The sequence below is a fragment of the Gavia stellata genome, chromosome 4 (genome assembly GCF_030936135.1).
Source record: "Gavia stellata isolate bGavSte3 chromosome 4, bGavSte3.hap2, whole genome shotgun sequence".
Classification (NCBI taxonomy): domain Eukaryota; kingdom Metazoa; phylum Chordata; class Aves; order Gaviiformes; family Gaviidae; genus Gavia; species Gavia stellata.
In genome coordinates, this window is record NC_082597.1 from 37,341,058 (window position 1) to 37,363,541 (window position 22,484).

At 35.9% G+C, this 22,484-nt stretch overlaps 1 protein-coding gene across 4 annotated transcripts in view; it reads left to right on the forward strand.

Moving 5' to 3' along the window:
• MON2 (MON2 homolog, regulator of endosome-to-Golgi trafficking) overlaps positions 1 to 22,484 on the forward strand; it is a 77,905-nt gene that overhangs the window by 26,473 nt on the left and 28,948 nt on the right. For 3 of the 4 annotated variants that reach the window (XM_059816120.1, XM_059816119.1, XM_059816117.1), the window contains exons 9-25: positions 420 to 544; positions 931 to 1,070; positions 3,544 to 3,697; positions 6,313 to 6,545; positions 7,829 to 7,910; positions 8,602 to 8,783; positions 10,026 to 10,138; positions 10,727 to 10,831; positions 11,061 to 11,141; positions 11,229 to 11,302; positions 11,381 to 11,471; positions 12,798 to 12,899; positions 15,130 to 15,240; positions 16,036 to 16,211; positions 19,541 to 19,703; positions 20,203 to 20,496; positions 21,216 to 21,414. In XM_059816120.1, coding sequence (XP_059672103.1) covers positions 420 to 544; positions 931 to 1,070; positions 3,544 to 3,697; positions 6,313 to 6,545; positions 7,829 to 7,910; positions 8,602 to 8,783; positions 10,026 to 10,138; positions 10,727 to 10,831; positions 11,061 to 11,141; positions 11,229 to 11,302; positions 11,381 to 11,471; positions 12,798 to 12,899; positions 15,130 to 15,240; positions 16,036 to 16,211; positions 19,541 to 19,703; positions 20,203 to 20,496; positions 21,216 to 21,414 — 2,425 coding nt within the window. Of the gene's footprint in view, positions 1 to 419; positions 545 to 930; positions 1,071 to 3,543; positions 3,698 to 6,312; positions 6,546 to 7,828; positions 7,911 to 8,601; positions 8,784 to 10,023; positions 10,139 to 10,726; positions 10,832 to 11,060; positions 11,142 to 11,228; positions 11,303 to 11,380; positions 11,472 to 12,797; positions 12,900 to 15,129; positions 15,241 to 16,035; positions 16,212 to 19,540; positions 19,704 to 20,202; positions 20,497 to 21,215; positions 21,415 to 22,484 lie in introns of all 4 variants that reach the window. The other variant, XM_059816121.1, reaches the window with a different exon arrangement.

A 22,484-nucleotide genomic window follows, 5' to 3' on the forward strand; every position in this document is an offset into this window, starting at 1 on the left:
GTTGATTCCTGCGCCTTGTTAATAATTGCTAAGAGGCTTTTGACTTATGTTGCTAAAGTTGTTGACAGAATGTGCATAAAAAACACATGTTCTTACCTCCCAAATTTCAGATATTTGCTAAAAAAGATATTTTTTTTTTCCATTTCATTTGTTTACTGTAGCACATGTAAGAACTTTACTGCAATGTCTGTCAGGAATTTAGCTCCTTCAATACAATTGCATATGTGGTGTTAGCTTGGCAAAAATATTATGATTATTAGGTATGTTTTTTATATAATTTTGGGAAAATGCTTGTTGAAGGATTTTTTTAGATCCTGTGCGCTGGGATAAGACTCCTAAGATGAAACAAGTTTTTTGGAGAAAGCATTTTGTAGGGGGCTTTTTCTTTTAATTTAATGGCTATAAACTATATCTTTTAGGTAACAGAATGTGAAATCTTTCTGTCATTGCTGGTTAAGTTTCTGGATGCAGACAAACCACAGTGGCTAAGAGCTGTTGCAGTAGAATCTATTCACAGGCTTTGTGTGCAGCCTCAGCTATTAAGGTATTAAATATATTGAGTTTCACTTTTACATAAGATTTAAGAAATATTTTCATTTTTCTTTGGTGGAAAATGCTTCCTAAAACATTATAAATATATAGAAACTTAAATGCAATAAACTCTTCAAGATAATTTTTTATAAAGCATTAGACAATGCTTATTATCCAGGAAGGGCTGAATTATAGTTATTTGAGTATTCCAAACCGTCTCTGTCTTACCAGTGTGAAAGGAGCATTTACCTAAAACTAAAGTTTATTATTCACCTAAATATTTGCAGTTAAAATGTCCTTTTAGTCTACAGTTTGGAGCGGGGGGGAAGTTGCTGTTCAAATATGCTTTCAGCTCCTAATTTGTCAAATACTTATTATATTTTCTAAAATACTTTCCAGGTCCTTTTGTCAATCGTATGATATGAAGCAACATTCCACTAAAGTTTTCCGTGATATTGTGAATGCACTGGGGTCCTTCATTCAGTCACTATTTCTTGTACCAAGCACAGGGAACACATCAGCAACACCAAGCCAAACTGGTAAAGCCTTGTCCTTGCTATCATTTTAATTTTCCAGCATTTTCTTGTAATAATAAATTCTGATTTGATTCAGTATATACATTTGGCTTGGTACAGTTCTGTGCTTCCGTGTTCATTGAGGTGAAAAGCTAACTTGAGACAAAATAGTGTTTTCAGGTCTGGTAAAACAGGTGATTTTATTTACCTGTATTGTGGGGAAGATGTAGCTGCCAGTCAGCAGAGCAGTGCTCTTGTATTTGTATCTGCTTCTGCAGCAACCAAGCTCTTTGGTTCACGACTTTTCTGAGGGAATTATTTCTGATTTCTGACTATAACAAATTTGTCTGATTTCTGTCTCCTTGCACACTGCCATAAATGACATCCCCGCACAACTGAAGCAGTAAGACAGTGTGTGTTTGCTTCCTCCTGGGAGGCAATAGCTAATTCTTCTGGATGTTCAGGGGCAAAACTGGACTGAGGAAGCCAAGATGTGTTTTACAGATAATCTTCGCTTTTTCTGTAAGCTGAAAACAGTCACATACTGAAACTAAACTCGATTGTCTTTTCTTGCAGCCAGGGTTTTGGCTTTTCACTAGGTGTATTTTTATTTCTACAAGAAGAAATGGTCCTCCTGTTAATGCCTTTGCAGGTGTTTATGACTGAGTTAAGGCTCTCTGCTTCTTCCCATGGTTCTGGAAGCAGAGGCCTCAGCAACAAACAACATAAAAATAATTTCTAAGGGTGTCTTTTGGCATGCCTTCTTAAAAGAGATAATGAACAGATAAAGTATAATTACTATCCATCATATCTACTATTAAATTAATAAACATTAAAAAGTCTGGATTTAGACTCGCACCTTCCAGGGTTCACTCATGAAGTCTGAATTCCAAGTTGGTGTTAGCACTGATAATGTGAAGGGATTTGTGTTAGTAGCTGTTGTTCAATAGCTGTCTGTATGGAAGCTGTTAGAGCACTTCTATTAGTATTATTTCTACGTTAGTTTAATCCGCTTAAGGTAAATCAGAAAAGCACTTTTCATCGGGTAACATGCACATATGAGAAGCCATTCTAAAATACTCATTCTGAAAACTTAAATTTTGCCTTCATGTGAAACAGCACTGCAGTAGGGTCATACCCTTAGTGCTGTCGCTATTTCTCTGGCTTATTGTTCCTATTTGTTTTTTCCTTTACCTTTTAATTTCTTTCTGCTTGAGTGTTTCTCATGTTTTTCTCATGCACTTCTCTCTCTGCCCCTTTTCCTCCTATGGCCATGTCTAACATGCAAAGAGCAGATCAATGCAACCTAATTCTTGAACTGAGTCTTCTGATTGTAACAATAGTCCTGTCATAGCAGGCTGTCTTATAAACCTGAGGCTATTCAGCCTCAGTTTTGCAACGGGTAGCAGTTTCGTAGGAGAAGTTGAAAGACGCATCTACCTAAGTTTTGTGTCACTTTTATTATACTGATGTAATGTATGCCTTTTTACCACTTTAAGGAGTTAGGTTGATATAAAAATAGTTGTATATGTCTGATGGCTCAGTGGGATCACACAAAATGACACCAGTGTAACTGCGTTTGTGTTAGTGGCAGCATTTGGTTAACCATTTCTGTTTAGCAGTGTGATTTTGTTGTTTCAATCTGTTAAGTTTTACTGTGTTAAAGTGTATACATAGGCTTCTGTGTGTATTCATATTTCCTAAATTAGTAATTTGGCAGTTGTTATACTGATGTATTAGGTGCTGTGAGTCACCTTCTTGGGGACTCTGCCCTTCTCTCCCCATTGTCTGTACAGAGAGAGTCTGAACTTGTGGTACCTACTCCTAGTAAGTATAGACCTCCTTCTACATGTAGGAACTGTGTATATATACAGAATTCCTTGTCCTTTTATCAGCTTTTTTTGGCTTCTTAAATTGGAAGCAAAATTTGTTCCCTCCTAGCTGTTGGTTGGCACATTGTCAACTCTTCCTTGATGTGGTTTGTTTTCTCCTACCTTGGTATGGAACAGATTCAAATGTTGCAGTTCTCTTTTGAGTTTCTTCTTGTGGCTTTTGCATTTCTGAAATCTTTAAAGTTTGTGATGATCTTTGTCCCTGGAATGATTAACGTCTCTTTCCTGCTACTGAGTTCTAGATGCAATTATTCAAATAATCCTCGATAACTTGCTTTATCGAGACCATGTAAGTTTAGTTGGTTCACAGAATGTTATGAATGCTGCTATACATTTCACAGAAACATTTTATTCTGACTGAAAATAAGGCAGTTGGCATCAATCAGCTGTGCCTTTTAAACTAATTACTTTGCACATAAGATTGTGTTTTAGACAGCAGAGGGAGCTCGAAAATAGTTTTTTGTGTTGGTGATGGTTTTTATTATCAAGCAGGGCATCTCAGATTAATTCATGTATCTCAACTTAAAAATTAAATATAGAAGAAGGATGTTTGCTGATCACTAAAATTAGATTGGTTAACTGTATCACTTTGTTTTTCTGAACAGGAAGCAATGCATCGGGGAATACTGGCTCAGCACAAACTAACCCAGGAGTGCTTGGAATGGGAGGAGGTGCAACTGTATTACCTGCCTTTGAGTACAGAGGCACTTGGATACCTATCCTGAATGTAACAGTACAAGGCAGTGCTAAAGCTACCTAGTAAGTACCTCTATCTTTTTGAAAATGTATATAACAAGTATTTTTATTTCCAACTTGTTGGTTTAAGGATTTTTTTTAAATTAGTGAGTATTGAGGTCTTCATTTCGCTGACATTGAGGTATATTATGGATTTTATTTTTGTTAGTGCCATGAGGTGTTCTGATTTCTCACTATTTTGTCCGGATGCTCTGGATTCTGATTCAAATATCCCCTATGGCTTTAGCATCTGTTGGGGTTTTTTTCTACCATACTGTTGCTGTATTAACTTCACTTTTAGGTCTGTATATAACAATTTTAGAATATCTTTTGCTGGGTTGTGTAATGGCAAACATTAGGGGCATTAAGCAAATGGGACATCAGTGGGAGTGAAAAATAGCTTTCTTACACCAGCTTTACTGTATTTACAGTTTTTATTGAACAGGATATTGTGGTGTATGACCTATATATGAAGGTTAGACTGTGAATGCTTCTTAGAATGACCAGTTATTTTGTAATGACTTTGTATACTGGAGATCGTGTTCTCAGTTTAGACCTGTGAATACGACGTTACTTTGGGAATAGTGGAAGTTTTTTCATGTCCGTCATGACCACTGAGGATCAGTCTCTTCAGAACTGGAAATTATTTGTACAGCCCGTGAAATTTTGGCATACTAATACTCAGTGAAATCAGCAAATAGCCTGGACCTCAATACTATTTTAAGGTAGAAATTCCTTTATATGCCTTTGAGACGCAGAAGGACAAATTCATCCTCAGATTTCGATAGTTCAACATGTTTGTGTTCATTTGACTTTTTGCTCCAGCACTGGCCATGAATATTATTTTAGGTTATCTGACTGTTCTCAGGAAATGCAAATTTTTAACAAAAGTGGATGAAAGCTAGTTCATGCTTTGACCAGCTACTACAACTTCCTGCTTTGCTTCCTTTTCTTTTTTCTTATTTTCTATTCTTAACTGACTCAAGAACATTGCAGCCACCAGCATAGTCTCCTGTGCTGCTCTGAACTTGTCTGTATCTTACCTTTGGATCCCTCCAGTGACTCCATGATTCCCTCTGAGTAATTTTGGCATTCTTTTTTTCTTCTGTGTAAGATTACGGAATTGTCACTAGCATGTCTCATCAGCAGTTTTTCTCCTATCTTGTACTTCTGTCTGTCATCCCTGCATGTAAGGAGATGACTAACTGTAACTGCAGATTTGGGTCACATCCTAGCATTGATTCTCTTCTATTGCTGCCATTAGATTTTCATACAATGGCCATATCTTATACTGTCACACAATTATTTAATTGAAGGTATGAATTGTGAACAGAGATAGCAGAGTTCTTTTTACCACCGTGGGCCTGTCTCTTCCCAGACCACTATGCCTTATCTGCCTCTTTACATGAGGAAGTAAGTGTTTTTAAGAGGAATAGACAAAGACTATTCAAGATTTTTCATGGCCATTCCCATGTAATGGTAACAACTCACTTCATTTATTCAGTAGTTTGCTTTCTTGTCTTTGAAAGTAGGAGTACATGACCTCTGCCTCATAGGTATTTTATAATTATAAAATCCATTAATAATTTTAATTAGAGCCATATATATACACACACTTATTTATAGATAGAGAGTGAAATGTTGACCATTTGATTTACCTATACTGCCTGTGTCCCCAGGTATCTAAGGCAGCCATCTTCAGGAAATTAGAGGTAATAACTGAAGTGTTACATGTCTGGGAGAAGGAAAATCCTTTTTACAGAAAAGAGTGGTGACACTACAGTGTAAAAGTGTGTTTGGTATGTTGTAGCTGGAATGCCTAGCCTTTTTAAGTTTGTAGAGCAAATGATGAAATTGTGGTTGTTGGCATAGCAGGTAGTTTTTGTAACGGACCGTTTCTCCTTGTGCTGCTGCTGTGGCAGCTACAATCTGTTTCCTGTTGGATTTGTAACTCAGCACTTCTTTATGTGCTTTTAAGGTCAAATATGAAGAAAAGTGGCAATGAGGCTGCAGTTCCAGCATAGTGATGTTTTAATTGCATGGGTTTCAGCAGTGAATCATGTAGACATTTCCTCTTTGTACAAATAACTTCCATTGTTTACCTATGAGTGTAGATGATGATGACTTTGTCATGTACCGTCTAGCTATGACAGCCTTTTCTGGTCATATGGACTCAAAGATAATAAAAATGGAACATCTGACTTGTTAGCAATTTGTTATAACTATATTCACACTGTCATGACTTTCTGACCTATTTCCTCTGTTGTTTCTATGTACTTATGTTCTTCTGAATAGGTTCTGTTGCCGTAGCTTTAAGTAAAATAATAATAAAAGTAGAATAATTCATTCCGTGATGCTTGCTTATATGTGTTAATTGTTTAAAATATGTATTTGCAGACCTAAATACTGGACTCAGGGTTTGTACCCTTTCATTTACTATTTTATTTAGTGACTCATTTACTCCTTTAATTAATGACTTCATTAATCAAGAAGGTTATTTTCTTGAGTTGCTATAAATCTTGAAGGATAGTATTTGGGGCCTGTTTGAACTTAACATTTATTTGGCATCTTTTGGTTTTTTTGTTTTTAATCACAGTGTTACTGTTACACACTTACTTGTCATGCTTTCAATTTTTTAGTTTGGAAATGCTGGACAAAGTAGAGCCACCTACGATTCCTGAAGGCTATGCCATGTCGGTGGCATTTCACTGTTTACTGGATCTTGTCCGTGGTATCACTACCATGATTGAAGGGGAGTTGGGAGAGGCAGAAACACTCAGTCAAACCACAACAGAGACAACTTCATTACCAGCACAGTCTTCAGAGCAGCAAGACTTGCAGTCTGTATCTGACCAATCAGAGAAAGAACTAGGTATATAAAATATAGCAGTTTTATGTAAAGCAGGATTGTAATAGTTTGTGCTTTGTTGCTTAAGTTTATTGTTTCTAAACTGTATATAAAAACTTTTAATGAAGGTTTTTTTTGGTTTTTTTTTTTTTTTTTGTAATGGAACAGCAGCAGTCTCTAAAAAAAATACTTGATGTACTGCTGCTGTCCTATAGCACCTTAGCCATAGACTCCTTGTGGTGTATTAATACTGTTTTACACGTAGACTCCTTATGGTGTATTAATACTGTTTTACACGGATGGATATGGGATATGAGGGAGAGATAACAGGCATTCTGTTCTCCAGAACTATTCTTCTCCCTTCCTGTGTCCTTAATTCTGCTTAACACTGAGATCCAAGGTCGCAAGAGACAACCTGACTGAGACAAATGTGGCAGTTACAACCACATTAAAAGAAAAATGTATTTCTAGTAACAAGACAAAGAGGCGTTTTAATGGAGACATTTTAAATAAGATGGAAGTAGTTAGGGAAGAACTTCTTCAAAAGCAGAAGTAATAGGAACTGAAGCTTGTATTTGTGCAACATATGAGGAGTCTTTATATGTACGTACAGAAAGACTTGGCTCTCAAGAGTGATTTTTGGCTTGTGCACCAGGAAGTGGAGACTGTAGTGCTGAAGTTTGTACCGAGGCATGAGCGCTGCGGCAGGCAGAGGAAAGGGATTTGTCCTGCGGAACGCCCTTGGCCTCGGGAATGTAGAGCTCTCCATGGTGCTGCAGGCAACACCGCCCGAGCGCAGGGTCAAGGCATGGTGTGGTAGAGGGAGGGTGTGGAAACGATACGGGCAGATTATAGATCTGTTACACCTATTTATTTTTTTTTTCTTACTAAATTAAAGAAATGAAAAAAATACGGAGCATTAAAATACCAGGGGCGAGTATTTTTCCTTCACTGCAAAATTTCAGTGAGTTTCTTGTCCCACATTTAAGCACTTCTGAGTGTTTATTTTTACAGACAAAGGTTAAAAATAGTTATATATACCTTTGTAAGATGTTTTTGGTGTAATTTAGAATAAGCATTGCTTTGGTGACTTTTTTTACTTGAGCAATGTTACTTTAAATGTGACTGTTTAAATGGTACTGGTGTGAGTGTGTTTGTGTATACACATATATGTGTCTGTGTAAAGTTACATATAAAAATACACTTTAAAAGATGCAGTAGCAAGCATTTTGTTTGTGATATAATTGAAAGTTATTAAGTAAAATATTGTGCTTCTGCTATAAACAAGTATATGTATTTCTTTCAAGTTAGCAGAGCTGTCTGGGAAGAAATGGTGAATGCTTGTTGGTGTGGTCTTCTGGCTGCTTTATCCCTCCTACTTGATGCAAGGTATTTGGTCTTTCATTTCTCTTGATTTTTCAAAGATAACATTCCCAGCTATATTTTGAATTGAGTTGTTTGAGAGAGCGCTGTTCATGGCACTTGAGCAGATAGGTTTGTGGGTTAGTGATAGCTAGACTGAGTGAGGATCTTTTAAGAGTAAACGACAGAAAAATCACCAGAAGTCTAGCATCATGTATTTCAATATAGAACAATTAATTACATTTTTCAAAGGTTTGCATTTAAACTACTGAAGTTATTTTTATTCCTTTTTATTTTTTCTGAATGTTTCAACACATTGAAGTGATTCTACCCATGTCCTGATTAGTCTTGATAAGAGGCTGAATAATGTCTCAGTACTTGTTAGTTCTATTCAATCTTTGAAGTGGAAAAGCTGTTTACTAGGTAATAACTTTGGTAACTTAATTGTCTCTTTTGAAGAGTCTCTTGTTATCAAACACCATTTTCTGAAATTAGTGTTAAATACCTCCTCATAGTCTCTTTTGACAAGTCATTCAGAACTAAAGACCAATTTTATAGGAAATTATTCTGAAGAATTTTGTTGATTTGTTATGCTTGCTTTTCAGTATTTATAGTGTTGACAGATTCAAAGTACATGTTCTCATTGCTTTCAGTTTTGGTAAGCTGCTTGCTTTTGTGACATGGATTAATTCTTACTAAATGATGTGTACTCTTTCAGCACTGATGAAGCTGCCACTGAAAATATTCTAAAAGCAGAATTGACCATGGCTGCACTTTGTGGAAGACTGGGTCTTGTAACATCAAGAGATGCCTTTATCACTGCCATTTGCAAAGGATCCTTGCCTCCTCACTATGCCCTTACTGTATTGAACAGCACAACTGCAGCTCTGTCCAGCAAATGTAAGTATATAGTTTTCCTTAATTGTGTTTCCATGTATTGTCCTCTAAACCCAAATTTTCTCAGGATGTGATTGCAAAGCTATGCAGCTGTAGTATTTGGCTATACTAAATTATATCAGAATCCTCAGACAGGATCTAGACCGCCTACTTTCCAGAACTGGTTAGTCTTGCAGCATCTGCTGGATATCATTCTAATCAAACTAAAACTCCCTGAATGCTTAGCATACGTCAGAAGTTCATATTCTAAGGAGATCTGTTTATCATCCTAAAGATCTGTTAGGATACGTAATTAAGGCACTCAAATTCTGAAAAGGTCTCTGGGTAACTCAGATACTTAAGAGTTGGCTAGAATGTCTTGCATTTGTGGTGTACGACAGTCTTTTCTGCAGTTGTCTAGTGATGTTATTACTTCCTGCGTAAATGGAAGATCTTAAGTTCTGGGCTCCATTCATCTTACAAGAAGTTGAATTAATGCTTCCCACATCCTGAGAGAATATTGTAATCCATGGGATGTGCCAGTTGAGGATGTACTCTGTTTCTAATTTTGAAAATTAATTACTATGTACCGAGAAATGCAACTACCTGGAGAATACGCAGATGGATCCAACATTAGACCTCTTAATATAAAACAAAAATACCTTAGCTTGGGAACAAGGACCAGCACCTTTACTCCAGCCCACAAGCTAAGTGTGTTATTAGATCGTAAGTCTGTGAAGCAGTACGCATGACTGAGCTACAAGAATCTCTATGGAAATGAAGCAGTGAACTTAAGTTACTTTATATAGGTTACTTTTCTTTTTACAGGTGAGTTATAAAATGGGTGTCCTGAAGTCCTGTATTGGAAAAACATCATGACATAGCATTTATGACACCTTCATTTTCTGAGTGCACTAGTACAATGGTAGCACACAGTGATATCATTTACCCACAATTACCATGGATAACTGAGTTGAGACATGGTCTACTGCTGGTATCTTAGTGCAAATATTTCAGTCTCGACATAAAATGCATTAATGTATTGCAATATCTAATAGTGAGAGTGAGTAATTACTGGCTCCTTTAACTCTGTAAGGCAATGACATAATAATCTAAAAATAACTAAAGGTCTCAAAGTGAGTGACCTTAAAGCTAATACTGTGAAAAAATTCTCTGGAGTGTGTTTGCCAGAAGGTGGTTCTTACAACAAGTAAGTACTGGATTTTAAATTTAGAAATTTTTTTTTTCTTTTCAATTTTCCTTTAGCATATTCCATTCAGGGACAGAATGTTCAAATGATCAGTCCCTCAAGTGAGTCTCATCAGCAAGTTGTAGCAGTAGGGCAACCCTTGGCTCTTCAGCCACAGGGGACAGTAATGGTAAGTACAACTTGTGAGTGATCTCATCCTGCTTAACTGCTTCTTTCTGCATCTCAATGTGTCTCAAAAATAGGTAACAGACAACCATTTTTTGTAAGAATACTGTTTATCTGAAATATTATCCTATGCTTTTAATTTGGAGCAGCCCTGGACAGCAAAGTTCTCTAACTGTAAAGAAGACTTACTGTTGTTTTTTATCTGACTCTTAGATCAGCAGCTCCCATCTGTTCCTTTTGAAAAACCCTACATCTCAGCTCTATTATTTGCCTGTGTGTGAAGGTTCAGTTATATGTTTTTTTAAGATAGATTCTGTGGAGAAGATGCACTTAAAGCTGGAGTACTTGCACTTGTGTCTTTTGATAATGTGAAACTGGGAGGAGAGGGCAGGGGTCAAATCATATTCAACCCCAGCAAGATAAGACTGAGAGAAGAGAAGAGATACTGAACTACTACTCTAAAAAAGATACATTGCACCAGTGCAAACAAAATGTGATCTTTAAACTATATAGTAAAAAATTGCAAGTTTCTTAGAAATGCTGTTATTGTAGAATAATAAAAATTGTGTGGTTGGTGTTTTTTTTTGTTTAGCTGACTTCAAAAAATATCCAGTGTATGAGGACGTTACTTAACTTAGCTCACTGCCATGGAGCTGTTCTTGGTACATCGTGGCAACTTGTCCTGGCTACTCTTCAGGTATAATAGGAAATATTTATGTCTTGCTTTTTTGCCATAATTTGGTTTTGAGCAACAGAAGAAGCTTTGATTCTACTCATGGTGTACTTTGAATTGCCTTGAGTAAGTACTGTAGCATTTCCCTTGAATTCTGTTTGGCTGGAACGCTGCTGGCTAGCTCGAGTACAATGTTAGTTTCCTCTCTGCCTGAAAAGGCTTTTCTGCTGAAAATGATCCTTTTGTATTTCAGCATCTTGTGTGGATTCTGGGACTGAAACCTGGTGTTGGGGGTGCATTAAAACCTGGAAGAGCTGTAGAAGGGCCCAGCACAGTAAGCATGGTTGCTCATTTTACAGCTAATGATTATGCGGTATTTTCTATTGCAACCTATAAGACACATTTCTGTCTCTCTTTCAAGGTTCTGACTACAGCAGTTATGACTGATCTGCCAGTTATATCCAACATACTTTCAAGGCTTTTTGAAAGCTCACAGTAAGAAACATTATCTTATAATTAAAATAATGTGTGTATATCAAACTTGGCAGTGTTTTGATAGCTGTTATTTTTCAGGTACCTTGATGATGTGTCTTTACATCACTTAATAAACGCCCTTTGCTCCTTGTCTCTGGAAGCCATGGATATGGCCTATGGAAACAATAAGGTATAAAAAGAGTTTTTTATTTTCTTTTTAGATGTTTTTGTGAAACAGGCAGAAGACTTATACATTTATCCTTTAAGCTAACTGTTTCTAATATTAAGACAGTAATACATTAGATACTCTAGAGTAAAAAATAAATTATGAACCAGAGAATATCTTGTTTATAACGGTTCATACAGTTACTAAATTCTCTGCACATTCTCATTGTGTTCCTGCTATGCTTTTTGTTAACTAAGGAATGTCATGTGTTTCCATTAATCAGATTGTGGGTGGATAAAACTTTTAAAAGCCCGTGTAATTTCAGAGGTTAGGGATTCTGAATAGCATAGTATGTTCTGTGAGGTGCTCATTTTCATTTCAGTTTTCTTTTATAATATACTTCAGAAGAAGCCTGACAATTTAGGTATTAAAAAACCCTGATAATTCATATTTACTTGGGAAAATGATAGTATTCCTGTCAGCCTCGGTAAACAACCTTTAGCCCAGAAAGGTTAAAGACCCTGTGACTGAATAAGATTGAGTATATGTTCTCCTGGTCATAGTCTAATTCCAGAGGAGAGTTTCTGAAAGTTTTTCCTTGATCTATTACACTAGAGATAATGATGACAGAAAATACGCTTTATAATATTTGACAATTACAGCATCAGAGAAGGAACTAAAATAAGCAAAATTTGTGTTTAAAATCAGTTGAAAATGAGAATAAAAAATCAGCAGAAATGGGAACAGAGAATAATTCCAGCGCAACAGTCATTTTTACTATACGTTGATTTAAAAAAAAAAATTAAAAGAAGCTTATAATAAATACTTGCATATGTATTTGATGAATGAGAAATGTATCATATTCCTGCAGGGCAGTTATGAAGCCAATGGAAGGTAAAGCATAAGGGAATTCTTAAATGAAATGTTCTATATTGTTTGTTCATATGTAATTTTAACTTTAAAAGTTGCGATGAGAAAAAGGTATTTTGCTAGTAAAATACGTTATAAAAATGGTTGGAGGGAGGACTATGTAAAAATGAGAGTTTTGAAAGGTGTACCAGTGCTCTGGTTGTTGTCAAACTTGGAGAAAACTATATGAAAAATTATGACAGAAGTATTCTTCATGGTATGCTGTTGCTACCCCCTTGTGGCTTCTCATGAAGTACTGCAGATGCTGTGGAAACTTCCCAGCCATGCTACCTAAGCTGTTGTGACAGCGTTCACAGCCTACGAAACACAGCACTTCAATGAGATTAGTTGCACATTTATTTATAAACTATAACGTAGCAAAAGGCTCTGACGTTATCTGAATTACCTCAAAGTCATGTGTTCAAATTCCATTCTATTAAGGAACCATCACTTTTTGCTGTTGCTAAATTACTGGAAACAGGACTAGTTAACATGCACAGGATTGAGATTCTTTGGAGACCTCTGACTGGTCATCTTCTGGAGGTAACTAATTGCTTTTATCAGTTGTACTAGAACTTAGTTCATATTAATAAAGATCTTGTGGAAATGCATTTTTGAAGTATAATTTTTTTAAAAAAAACCTGAATTGTATTTATGTATTTTGGTTTATGCACTTTGTTTTTGCAACTTGAATGCATCACAATTTGAATTTAAAAGTGAATTTTATATATTTGAATTCCAGTAGTTTAATATCTCTATTGACTTTGTCTTTAAGGTGCTGTCAGTCTTTATATGTTTTAAACCCGGCAATGTTTAAAATGACCAATTTATTAACTTCATATATGTGTTATTAATTAGGTAACATAAACAGGTTTCACTTTGGATTCACATAGTACAAATATCTGGGAAGATCTTAAGATATGTTTTTGTGTCCTTACCAGATAGATTGAAGCCACTTGATTTACTAACAAAGGGTTTGAATGGTCTCTTTAAGAGAATACTGTACAAATATAAAAATAGGTGTCATAATCCTATTTCAATTTATTAAGTATTTTAACTTCAACATGAAAAATATGCTCCATCAAGGAAAAAAAATCTTAAATTTTGAGTTTGAAACTAAAAACAGGTGAAGGAATGTAATTTTAAAGTTTTAATTCTCTACATAGATATGTAGAAGAGTGAAATGCAAGAAGAGGGTTCGATTTGAAGTGGGTAAAGCAGAAAGCTTGTCTTCCTCATTTTCCAGAAAGTATCAGGCACTTCCTTAGAACCAGTGCATTATTTCAAATAGTATTAAGGATTGGCCATCTCTAACCTTCTTTATGGAGATCATCTCCACATAATCTTTTATCTAGGAGAATGAATTCGGATAGTTAAAGACTTAAAGCACAGGCATCTCTTTCTCTTGTCTTTTTTTCTCCTCCAAGACAATAAGGTTCACCATCCACATCCTGAGACTCTGTGTTTTCACCTAGTAAGCAGTCTGTTTCAGTCTGTTACCCATTGTAGGTATTTGCCACTGTTTTGTAGGAAATACACAGTCTATTTCAATTTCTTTTAAAATACTGCCTTATTTTCTTTTAAACCTAAGTCGTCGAGGTACAAAAAGGAAGGAGAAAACACCAACTGCAAATACAGTTAAACACAACCTGAGGGAAGAATATGTTCCCTGTCTCTGGAACTGATTATCTGGTCAGATTCAGAGCACCAGGAAGTAGTTAAAATTCTCCCTTTTTTTATATAAGATAAAAAAAATAAAAGTAATTCAGGAAAGTAGCTATTTCTTGTCTGCATTTTTTTAACATTAAGCTAGCTCTTCTGCATTGTCCTTCTTTTCAGTTTGGATAGTGGCTGATAAGGGAATGGTCCATCAACCAAAACCATCAGCCTTCCTTATGATCCTGCCGTGGACTTTGATTCTGGATTCTCACACCATCTGAGCTAGGGCTGGGAGGGTGGGTGGAAAAAATTACGTAGAGGTTGATGAAACTGTAGACATACGTTATTTGTTTGAGGGTAATGTATCAGATATGGGAGTACAGTTCATACTAGGTATCTATGCAATGGATTTGCACAATTTTTTTAATTTTTCTGTTCTAAAAAAAGCAATTAGCAAAACTATTAGGTTTAGATAATTAGGAGACAAAGAGAAATGAAGACATGCATTTGAAACTTAAGCTTGATACAGTGTTCGCTATTGTTTTTGAAATAATGGAGTGTAAGGCTTATTTTACATTCACCATGTAGTTACTTTTTTGTATTTGAGAATATAGAAGAGCAGACACTTTCTGTATTGGCTACTGTCATGCTTCCTCACTTGATTATGTTAAGCAGTGCGTGAAAGATGAAACTTTGAATTTTATAGTAGCTTAAGGCTAAGTTAAACCTGAGAGTTCCAGGCATTCATTGAAGAGTTTTTTTGTGCTTTTTAATCAATCATTATCTGAATTAGCAGTTAGTATAGTAATTTTGGAAAATGTATTGGCTTGAACTGCTGTGGTTTTCATTATGTTTCCTTCTGTCTTTCACTGCTTCCTATTGCTTCCTTATTCAGAAGGTATGTCTGTCCAAAAGATAAAATTTTTTTACTATTAAACCTAATTTTATCATCTAGAGATTTATTGTATTGTTGTAAAAAAATTATTGTAATATTATATGCAAATTCTGATAGAATTAAAACATCCGTTTTTTATATACAGTTTTTTTTATATACGTATATTCAAATCTTGGTTAAATAAAAGTGACTTTAAACAAAACATTGCTTTGTTTTCAGGTCTGTCAGCATCCAAACTCCAGAATGAGAGAATGGGGAGCAGAAGCTTTAACTTCTCTCATTAAAGCAGGACTGACATTCAGCCATGATCCTCCATTATCTCAAAATCAGGTAAAGTAAGCTTAAGAGCAGCTGCTTTCCTCCTTTTCTGGAACTTAAAATGAACATGAAATCAAAATCTTCCCTAGAGGAAGTTTTCTACAGTTCAATGAATAGGAGACATTCATAAAGCAACTTCAGTATTGAGTTTATAAAGCCTACAGCTGTAACATTCAGGTGTAACTATTGAGAATCACCTCATGCATTCTAATGACCTATGCTGCTTCCTTTTTCAAATGCATAACAAAGAGCGGTGATGCTTGCATATTATGTCCATTTGTTAGAACGAATTATGGATCACCCTCATGAGTGCAGTTCCAGAATGTTTAGAAGTATATATGTGATGTGGTGTCAGGTAAAAAATAAATTGCCTAACCTTCTAAATCACAGCTATTCAATCCATTATTAATAAAACATTCTAATATTTTACTGAGGTTCAGTGGATAGTGTTCTCAAGGTCTCTTTAGTAGGAAGCTGAGTCTAGCCCTGCTGGGAGAGCATAAAGTTCCGTGATGGTTTTTATGCAACTGTGACAGCATGCTGTAGCTACTTCCTGAGGGACCTGGCAAACAGGTGGGGAGAAAAAAAAAAAAAGAGAAAAAATGTAAATTTCCTGCTGAGATCCTTTATAAACAGTTTTATAGAAAGGCCAGTCTGACACTAAACTTGAGCATTTAGTGAATGAGTTACTGAATTCATGTAATGAATCTTCAATTGGTGATGTATGTTTTCACTTACTATACATAAAAATAATTAAGGATCAGTTAAATTTTAGCATTCTTAATATGCTTTATTGTTTGTTTTTAGAGACTGCAGTTGCTTTTATTGAATCCACTAAAGGAATTGTCAAACATTAGTCATCCTGATATCAGGATCAAGCAGTTGGAGTGTGTGCTACAGATTTTGCAAAGTCAGGGTGACAGCTTGGGACCTGGTTGGCCATTGGTGCTTGGAGTCATGGGGGCAATTCGAAGTGATCAGGGGTAAGTGGTGGAAATAAAATTTAAAGTAATCTTTCAGAAGACAAGAGTACTGTTCTGCTCTGCCCTCTCCTGTGGTCAGCATGCAGTATACACTGAGGAGTATTCCTTGTGCCAGTTCATCTGATCTTAACTATCTGCTGGACACATCTCTAGTGCTTGCAGATAATTCTGTATGACTTAGCTGTTGCTAACATTTCCTCTGTTTCTTTTTCTTCTTAAATCTGCGGGTGATGCGTGTCATCTTCTGAATTCTCTCTCTTTTTGTTGAAGCCTTCCTCCCTAAATGTCTGCTAGTAGCACAAGGATGGAAGATTATTTACTTGCTGTGGGTGAATTCCTTGACTGACTAACACAGCTGACTCTGTTGCCAACAGAGGGGGATTGTTACTGGATTGGTCCTCTTGTCCGCAAGGGAAAGTGGGAGGTGAAGTTGCAGGGAGTTTTTTTGAAATGAGAAGTAAAATGAACATCTGACCCTGGAACTGTAAGCACCGAAAACTATACCCACACACTTAGACCATATTATTCCTTCTTTGGTGCTAGTCAAGACTAGCACCAGGATAGGTCATCAGATAGGTATCAGAAGAATCCACCTTGGCGTATCTCTCCTTTCACCCCACCTTAGCTTCTGTCTTCTGGCCATATGAAGACCTCCTAAAGCCCCTTCAAATGCTTGAAGAATTTTGCTCTTGTACGAGTATTGCTTGCTCTGGCAGTAGTACTCACCAAAATCCCCAAGGATGTTGGCATTATTGGTTGTGAGCATCTTTTTTTGGTAATCATGGTTGCTTTGGTACCTGCGGTTTCCACACTTGGTGCAGTGTGTTCTGTGGTCACAGAATCACTACGGTTGGAAAAGACCTGTAAGATCATCAAGTCCAACCTGGAAAAAAAAAAAAAGAAAAAAAAAAGAAAAAAAAAAGCCAACCACCACACAACAACAACAAGCCACAACACACCAAAAACCAACCCACCCAACACCACAGAGCACCATGTCCATCAAGCTACATGCCACAATGCCACATCCACACGCTCCTTGAATACCTCCAGGGAGGGTGACTCTACCACCTCCCTGGGCAGCCTATTCCAATGTTTCACTACTCTCTCAGTAAAGAACTTTTTCCTAATATCTAGCCTGAACCTCCCCTGGCGCAACTTGAGGCCATTTCCTCTAGTCCTGCATGCCTTTTGATTTTCACTGTTGTTGTTGATGGATGAGAACCAACACAGATTGCTTCTCAAAACAGTCTTCAGATCCCTTTACATCTCAAACCCATACGTCACTGGCAGATACCTCAAGACATTACTAAGATCTTGTGTTATGTCTCCTCCTAGAAAGCATAGACAATTTCAACTACATAGCACTGTTTGCCCACATCATATCAGCTACAATAGGGAAAAAAATTAAGCAAGCCTTCTTTTCCTTGGGAAACAAGTGAATTTCTTAACCTCACTTACAGCTGTGAGCACAAGATGCAGGCACTATTATCATACTTTAAATACAAACTTACTGACAATGATACTTTCTTCACAAGTGTCGTCCCTCTGGTCAGTGAACATCCTGGATTCCAGGGCAGAAATACACTTACCTTCCAGGACAGCTTCTTGCCAGGCTGCTATAAATACAGAAGATGCTGTTTTGAGAGCCGGTGATACGTTTGGTTTCTTCTTGATTGTATGGTACTAGCCTGCCAATCAAAAGGAAGTCTGTCTTTGAAGAATTCTTCAATGGGATGCCTCTGTTTATTTTAAGCATAGATAAAGCCCTATATGATCTTAAGTTTTCAAGCTAAGCTTAAGTTTATTGCATTTATATTTACTTTTTTGGTGGCCACCTGTAACATTAAGGACAATTTTACATTTTGAAGAGCTGTATTGCTGTTGCCACTTGCATGAAGGACTTTGAAACCTTTCTCCAAACACATAGTAGTGTGGGACATTAATTGGGAAATGAACTGTTTTGAATTTGTTCTAGTGGCCTTGCACTTGAAGATTAGAAAGAGGGGTTACTTTCCCATTAACTCTGTTCTTCAAAATGAGTAGTGTAACTATACTTTCATGTCCTGCCTCCTTCCCTTCTCTCTTAGAGTCCTTGAAGGTCACATACCTCTAGAACTTTGTAGTGCAGAGGGAACTGCAGCAGTTCTGGGTGATCTTATGTCCTAGATGGATGTCTCTCATCCGTCCTAGATGGATGTCTCTCTGCAGTATGCATCATATTAGAGAATTTTTAGTTATACCATTACTATCAATGTGAAGATTCTTGTATATTCCTCTGGCTTCCCTATCATGTTAGCTGTTACGACACAGTGGAAATGGCCCACCTATGATTTTCATTTTGAATTAATTGAAAAAATCATTATTTTATTTAGGATTCTGAAACATGTAACTGACATATCCCAGGAAAAAATTCAAAATACAGATATATGTTCTGAAGGACACTAAGTTTCTGTATTACAAACCTTTGGAATTTTTTCTTTTGTACATTAAGCATGAAGCACTACAAAAAACCTATAGTGAAATTTAAATACAGCTTCCCTATTTTATATTATCTACACTCCACTGCTCCTTTTGATTCCTTCATTTTGTCTCTCACTAAACAAAGTTTTAGTCATAGATGACCTTGCTGCTTCTGAGAGCTCCTTCTCACAAACCTTTCCTATACTACATTTTTATTTTATGTTTGTATTCAGAATTTAATTCTGAAGGCCAAGTATTTATTAAAGATCTATTTCATGGCAGATATTTTGAAAAGATTTTGTCTAACCTAATGTAGTATTGAAGCAAGTAAGACTACCATTACATTATCATGCATCTTTCCTAATAAATAAAAATACATTTTGCCCACCTGTTTGGCATACTTTAAGTAATTTATAACTGCTGATACAAGAAATTGTTCAGAACAGCTTACTCTTTGGAATATTATCATGCTTAAACTTAAGCTTTGTTTTGTCTGTTGTGGCTTTTTTATAATGTTTTAGTTAACACATTTGAACTAACAAGTCCTAGAACTCTAGAACAGAGAAGTGGACTTTACTATATAAAACTAGCTGAGGACCACTGGGGAGTCTAAACTTCAACTTCACAAGCTAGTTAACGTGGACTAAAATACTTCATCAGAATTTGAAGCTTCAACTTCATGTTGTATCTCAAAAAACCCTCTAGCTGAAACATTTAAAATGTTTCAAATTAATCTCAAAACCATTAAATAGATTTTTTTTTCTTTTTTTTTTTAATAATGCTATCTCCTGAGGTATTGTATTCAAAACATTCCTGTGCTCTTGAAGAAATTTGAAATGAGTGTGTGTTTTGTTTTTGTTTTTTTTAAGAGAGTCCCTAATACGGACTGCATTCCAGTGTCTTCAGTTGGTTGTGACAGACTTTCTTCCAACAATGCCATGTACTTGTCTGCAGATAGTTGTTGAAGTTGCAGGAAGCTTTGGACTTCATAATCAAGAGCTAAATATTAGCTTAACTTCAATTGGTTTATTGGTGAGTTTTATATTAACCTACAGTGATGCTGCTTCTGGCTTTTTTTTTTTTGTTAATGAAAATTCATCTGTAGTCAATTCTACAAATGAAAACTAAAACCTATTTTTTGAGTTCTTCTTGAACTCCCATGCTGTCATTTGGAACCTAATGTAAATTGAGTGAGCCCAATTTATCTTTAATCTGCATGACTCCAGGGTTAGTTAAAGAAATAGTATTGTGTTGTAACCATATTCATCAGTATCTTATTTTTAATACATTGCTTCCCTTTCCAGTACTTTATGTATAACTGGAGCCTAAAAGCTGAGGCTAAGAAAAATACTTTCTGCAGCTTGTAGTATTTATGTGCTGATCTTCTTCCGTAAGTGTAGGGAAATTAATATCTTGATGTACTTTGCAAAATACTTTTAAATGTGAAAATGAGAAACAATTTATTTCATGATCATTAAGAGCATTATAATATTTTTATTGTACAACAGCATATGTCTTACTTATTTTGTAGTGGAATATTTCGGATTATTTTTTCCAAAGAGGTGAAATAATTGAAAAAGAGCTAAACAAAGAAGAAGCAGTGTTGCAGAAACAGGCAGAAGAAAAGGGAGTGATGCTGAATAGACCTTTTCATCCTGCACCACCGTTTGACTGTCTTTGGTTATGCCTGTATGCCAAACTTGGAGAACTGTGTGTGGATCCCCGACCAGCAGTTAGAAAGAGTGCTGGGCAAACATTGTTTTCTACTATTGGTGCTCATGGAACTTTATTGCAACATTCAACGTGGCACACAGTAATATGGAAGGTATGATGTGTACGCTTCCACTGAAGGTTTTTTAAATTGCACTCACATTTTAATAACCATTGACATCCTATTTTAATGTCAATTAGCTAGTTTATTAAGAATTTTTAAAGACAACATATGGTGGCAGAAGTATGATTACTTGGGTTTTGGGGGTGTTTTTTTACACTTTCTCTTCTCTGGCCCTTAAAGCCTCTTATGAACTGTAATTTTTGTATCTTGATCATTTCTTTCTTACTCAGGAGTTGGATAAAAAGGCTGTTCCCTTCCTACAGGGATGAATGACTCATTCCTTTGTGCAAAAATATGGAGACGTTTGAGGGTCATGTGACTGAACTGATCTGATAATAGATTGAGCTTTGCTTTGCGCTCAGTTTTGTCTCTCCTCTTTGAGAGGATCTTCGTTGTGCCCTATGGAAAAATGAGGCTGTAGTTGAGTCTGCCTATTGTACCTGTGAGGTATATAAGATCCACTAGTTTTAGCCTTCTGTTAGTGCTAACACTGTTCTCAGGGGTTTTGATCATGCTGTTTCTAACCCTTCTCAAGTGAACATCAGTTGGCTGATTGTTAGCTGTTGCAGAGACTGTTTAGAACAAGGGAATTCTCAAGGTGACACAGTGACAGAAAAGATAATGGAAAAATTACTGGTTTTGTTGTTTTACCATGAATACAACCATGTTATTTGAAAAGTTGCTTTCTTCTCTTTTTCTGACTATCACAGGTTTTATTTCACCTGTTGGACAGGGTTCGAGAATCTTCTACCACAGCTGACAAAGAGAAGATTGAATCAGGAGGAGGCAACATTCTCATCCATCATTCAAGGGATACAGCTGAGAAACAGTGGGCTGAGACATGGGTATTAACACTGGCTGGAGTTGCAAGAATATTTAACACCAGGAGATACTTACTGCAGCCTTTGGGTAAAATTTATAGTTTAAAGTTATTGAAAGATACAGTAATAAACTTTCTGCTTTTTTATATTTTTTCAGTTGAAGTACTGGGCAAGAATCTTAAACATAGCTTAAAATTGTATTCTGTTGTGTCTCACCTCAAATGTTATGAAAATGATGAAGTTTTTAATTCATGCTCCTTAGAGCCAAAAATTCCAAGTACCAATTTCATCTTTCGTATCACAGTACTCGAGATTAAATCTCACTAGTCACGATTCTGGGTGCCAAATACCTTAAATTTATAGTAGCCTGATAACAATAATAATTTTTCTGTTCTTTTGGTTGTCAGAACATATTTTTCCTTTTGTCTTTCTAAGGTTATGCAACACTTGCCTGGAACTCTTCTGTGGCATCAGTGTGTCAAGTTTAATAGTGCTCTTACAATGTAAAGAGAACTCACTTGTAAAGTCAGTGAAGTATTGAACATTTACATTGTTCAGTTGTATGTAGTAATATTTTACAATAGCTTGGTAAATGACCTAATGTTTAATTTCTGTAAGAGAAAGCGAAAAAAAAATAGGGAATATATAGCTTGCAAAGAAAATTCTCCATTACGTTAATATACCTTCACTATCCCATAGTATGCAATTAATATATATAACTAGAAATAAATTGTGTTTTATTTCATTTTGGTTATTTGTGATACAGATATCAACATATTAATACCTATCAAGACTATTGGTCATTTGCAGAAATGTAGTAGATTTTAAACTATATTAAACTTGAGTTAAAACTGAATAAAAAAAAGAAAACATTACAGTGCTATTTTGATTATTCAAACCCTGTAATTAGTAACATAGAAAACTGAAGGTTAAGGCTAAATTTAGTGAAAAACTCAAACTACAAAAATGAAATCTTTCTCTGCAGTACAACTATCAGAGCATTTTAAAATCAATTCTTTATAAATGTGTTGCACGACTATAGATTTGACCCTTAATTCTTTGTGTGTGCTTAACACTTTTTGAAATCAACAGGCATCTGGTATGTATAAGAACAAATCTGTTTCACTATCCTGAATAAAGAAAATGTATTTTTCTGGT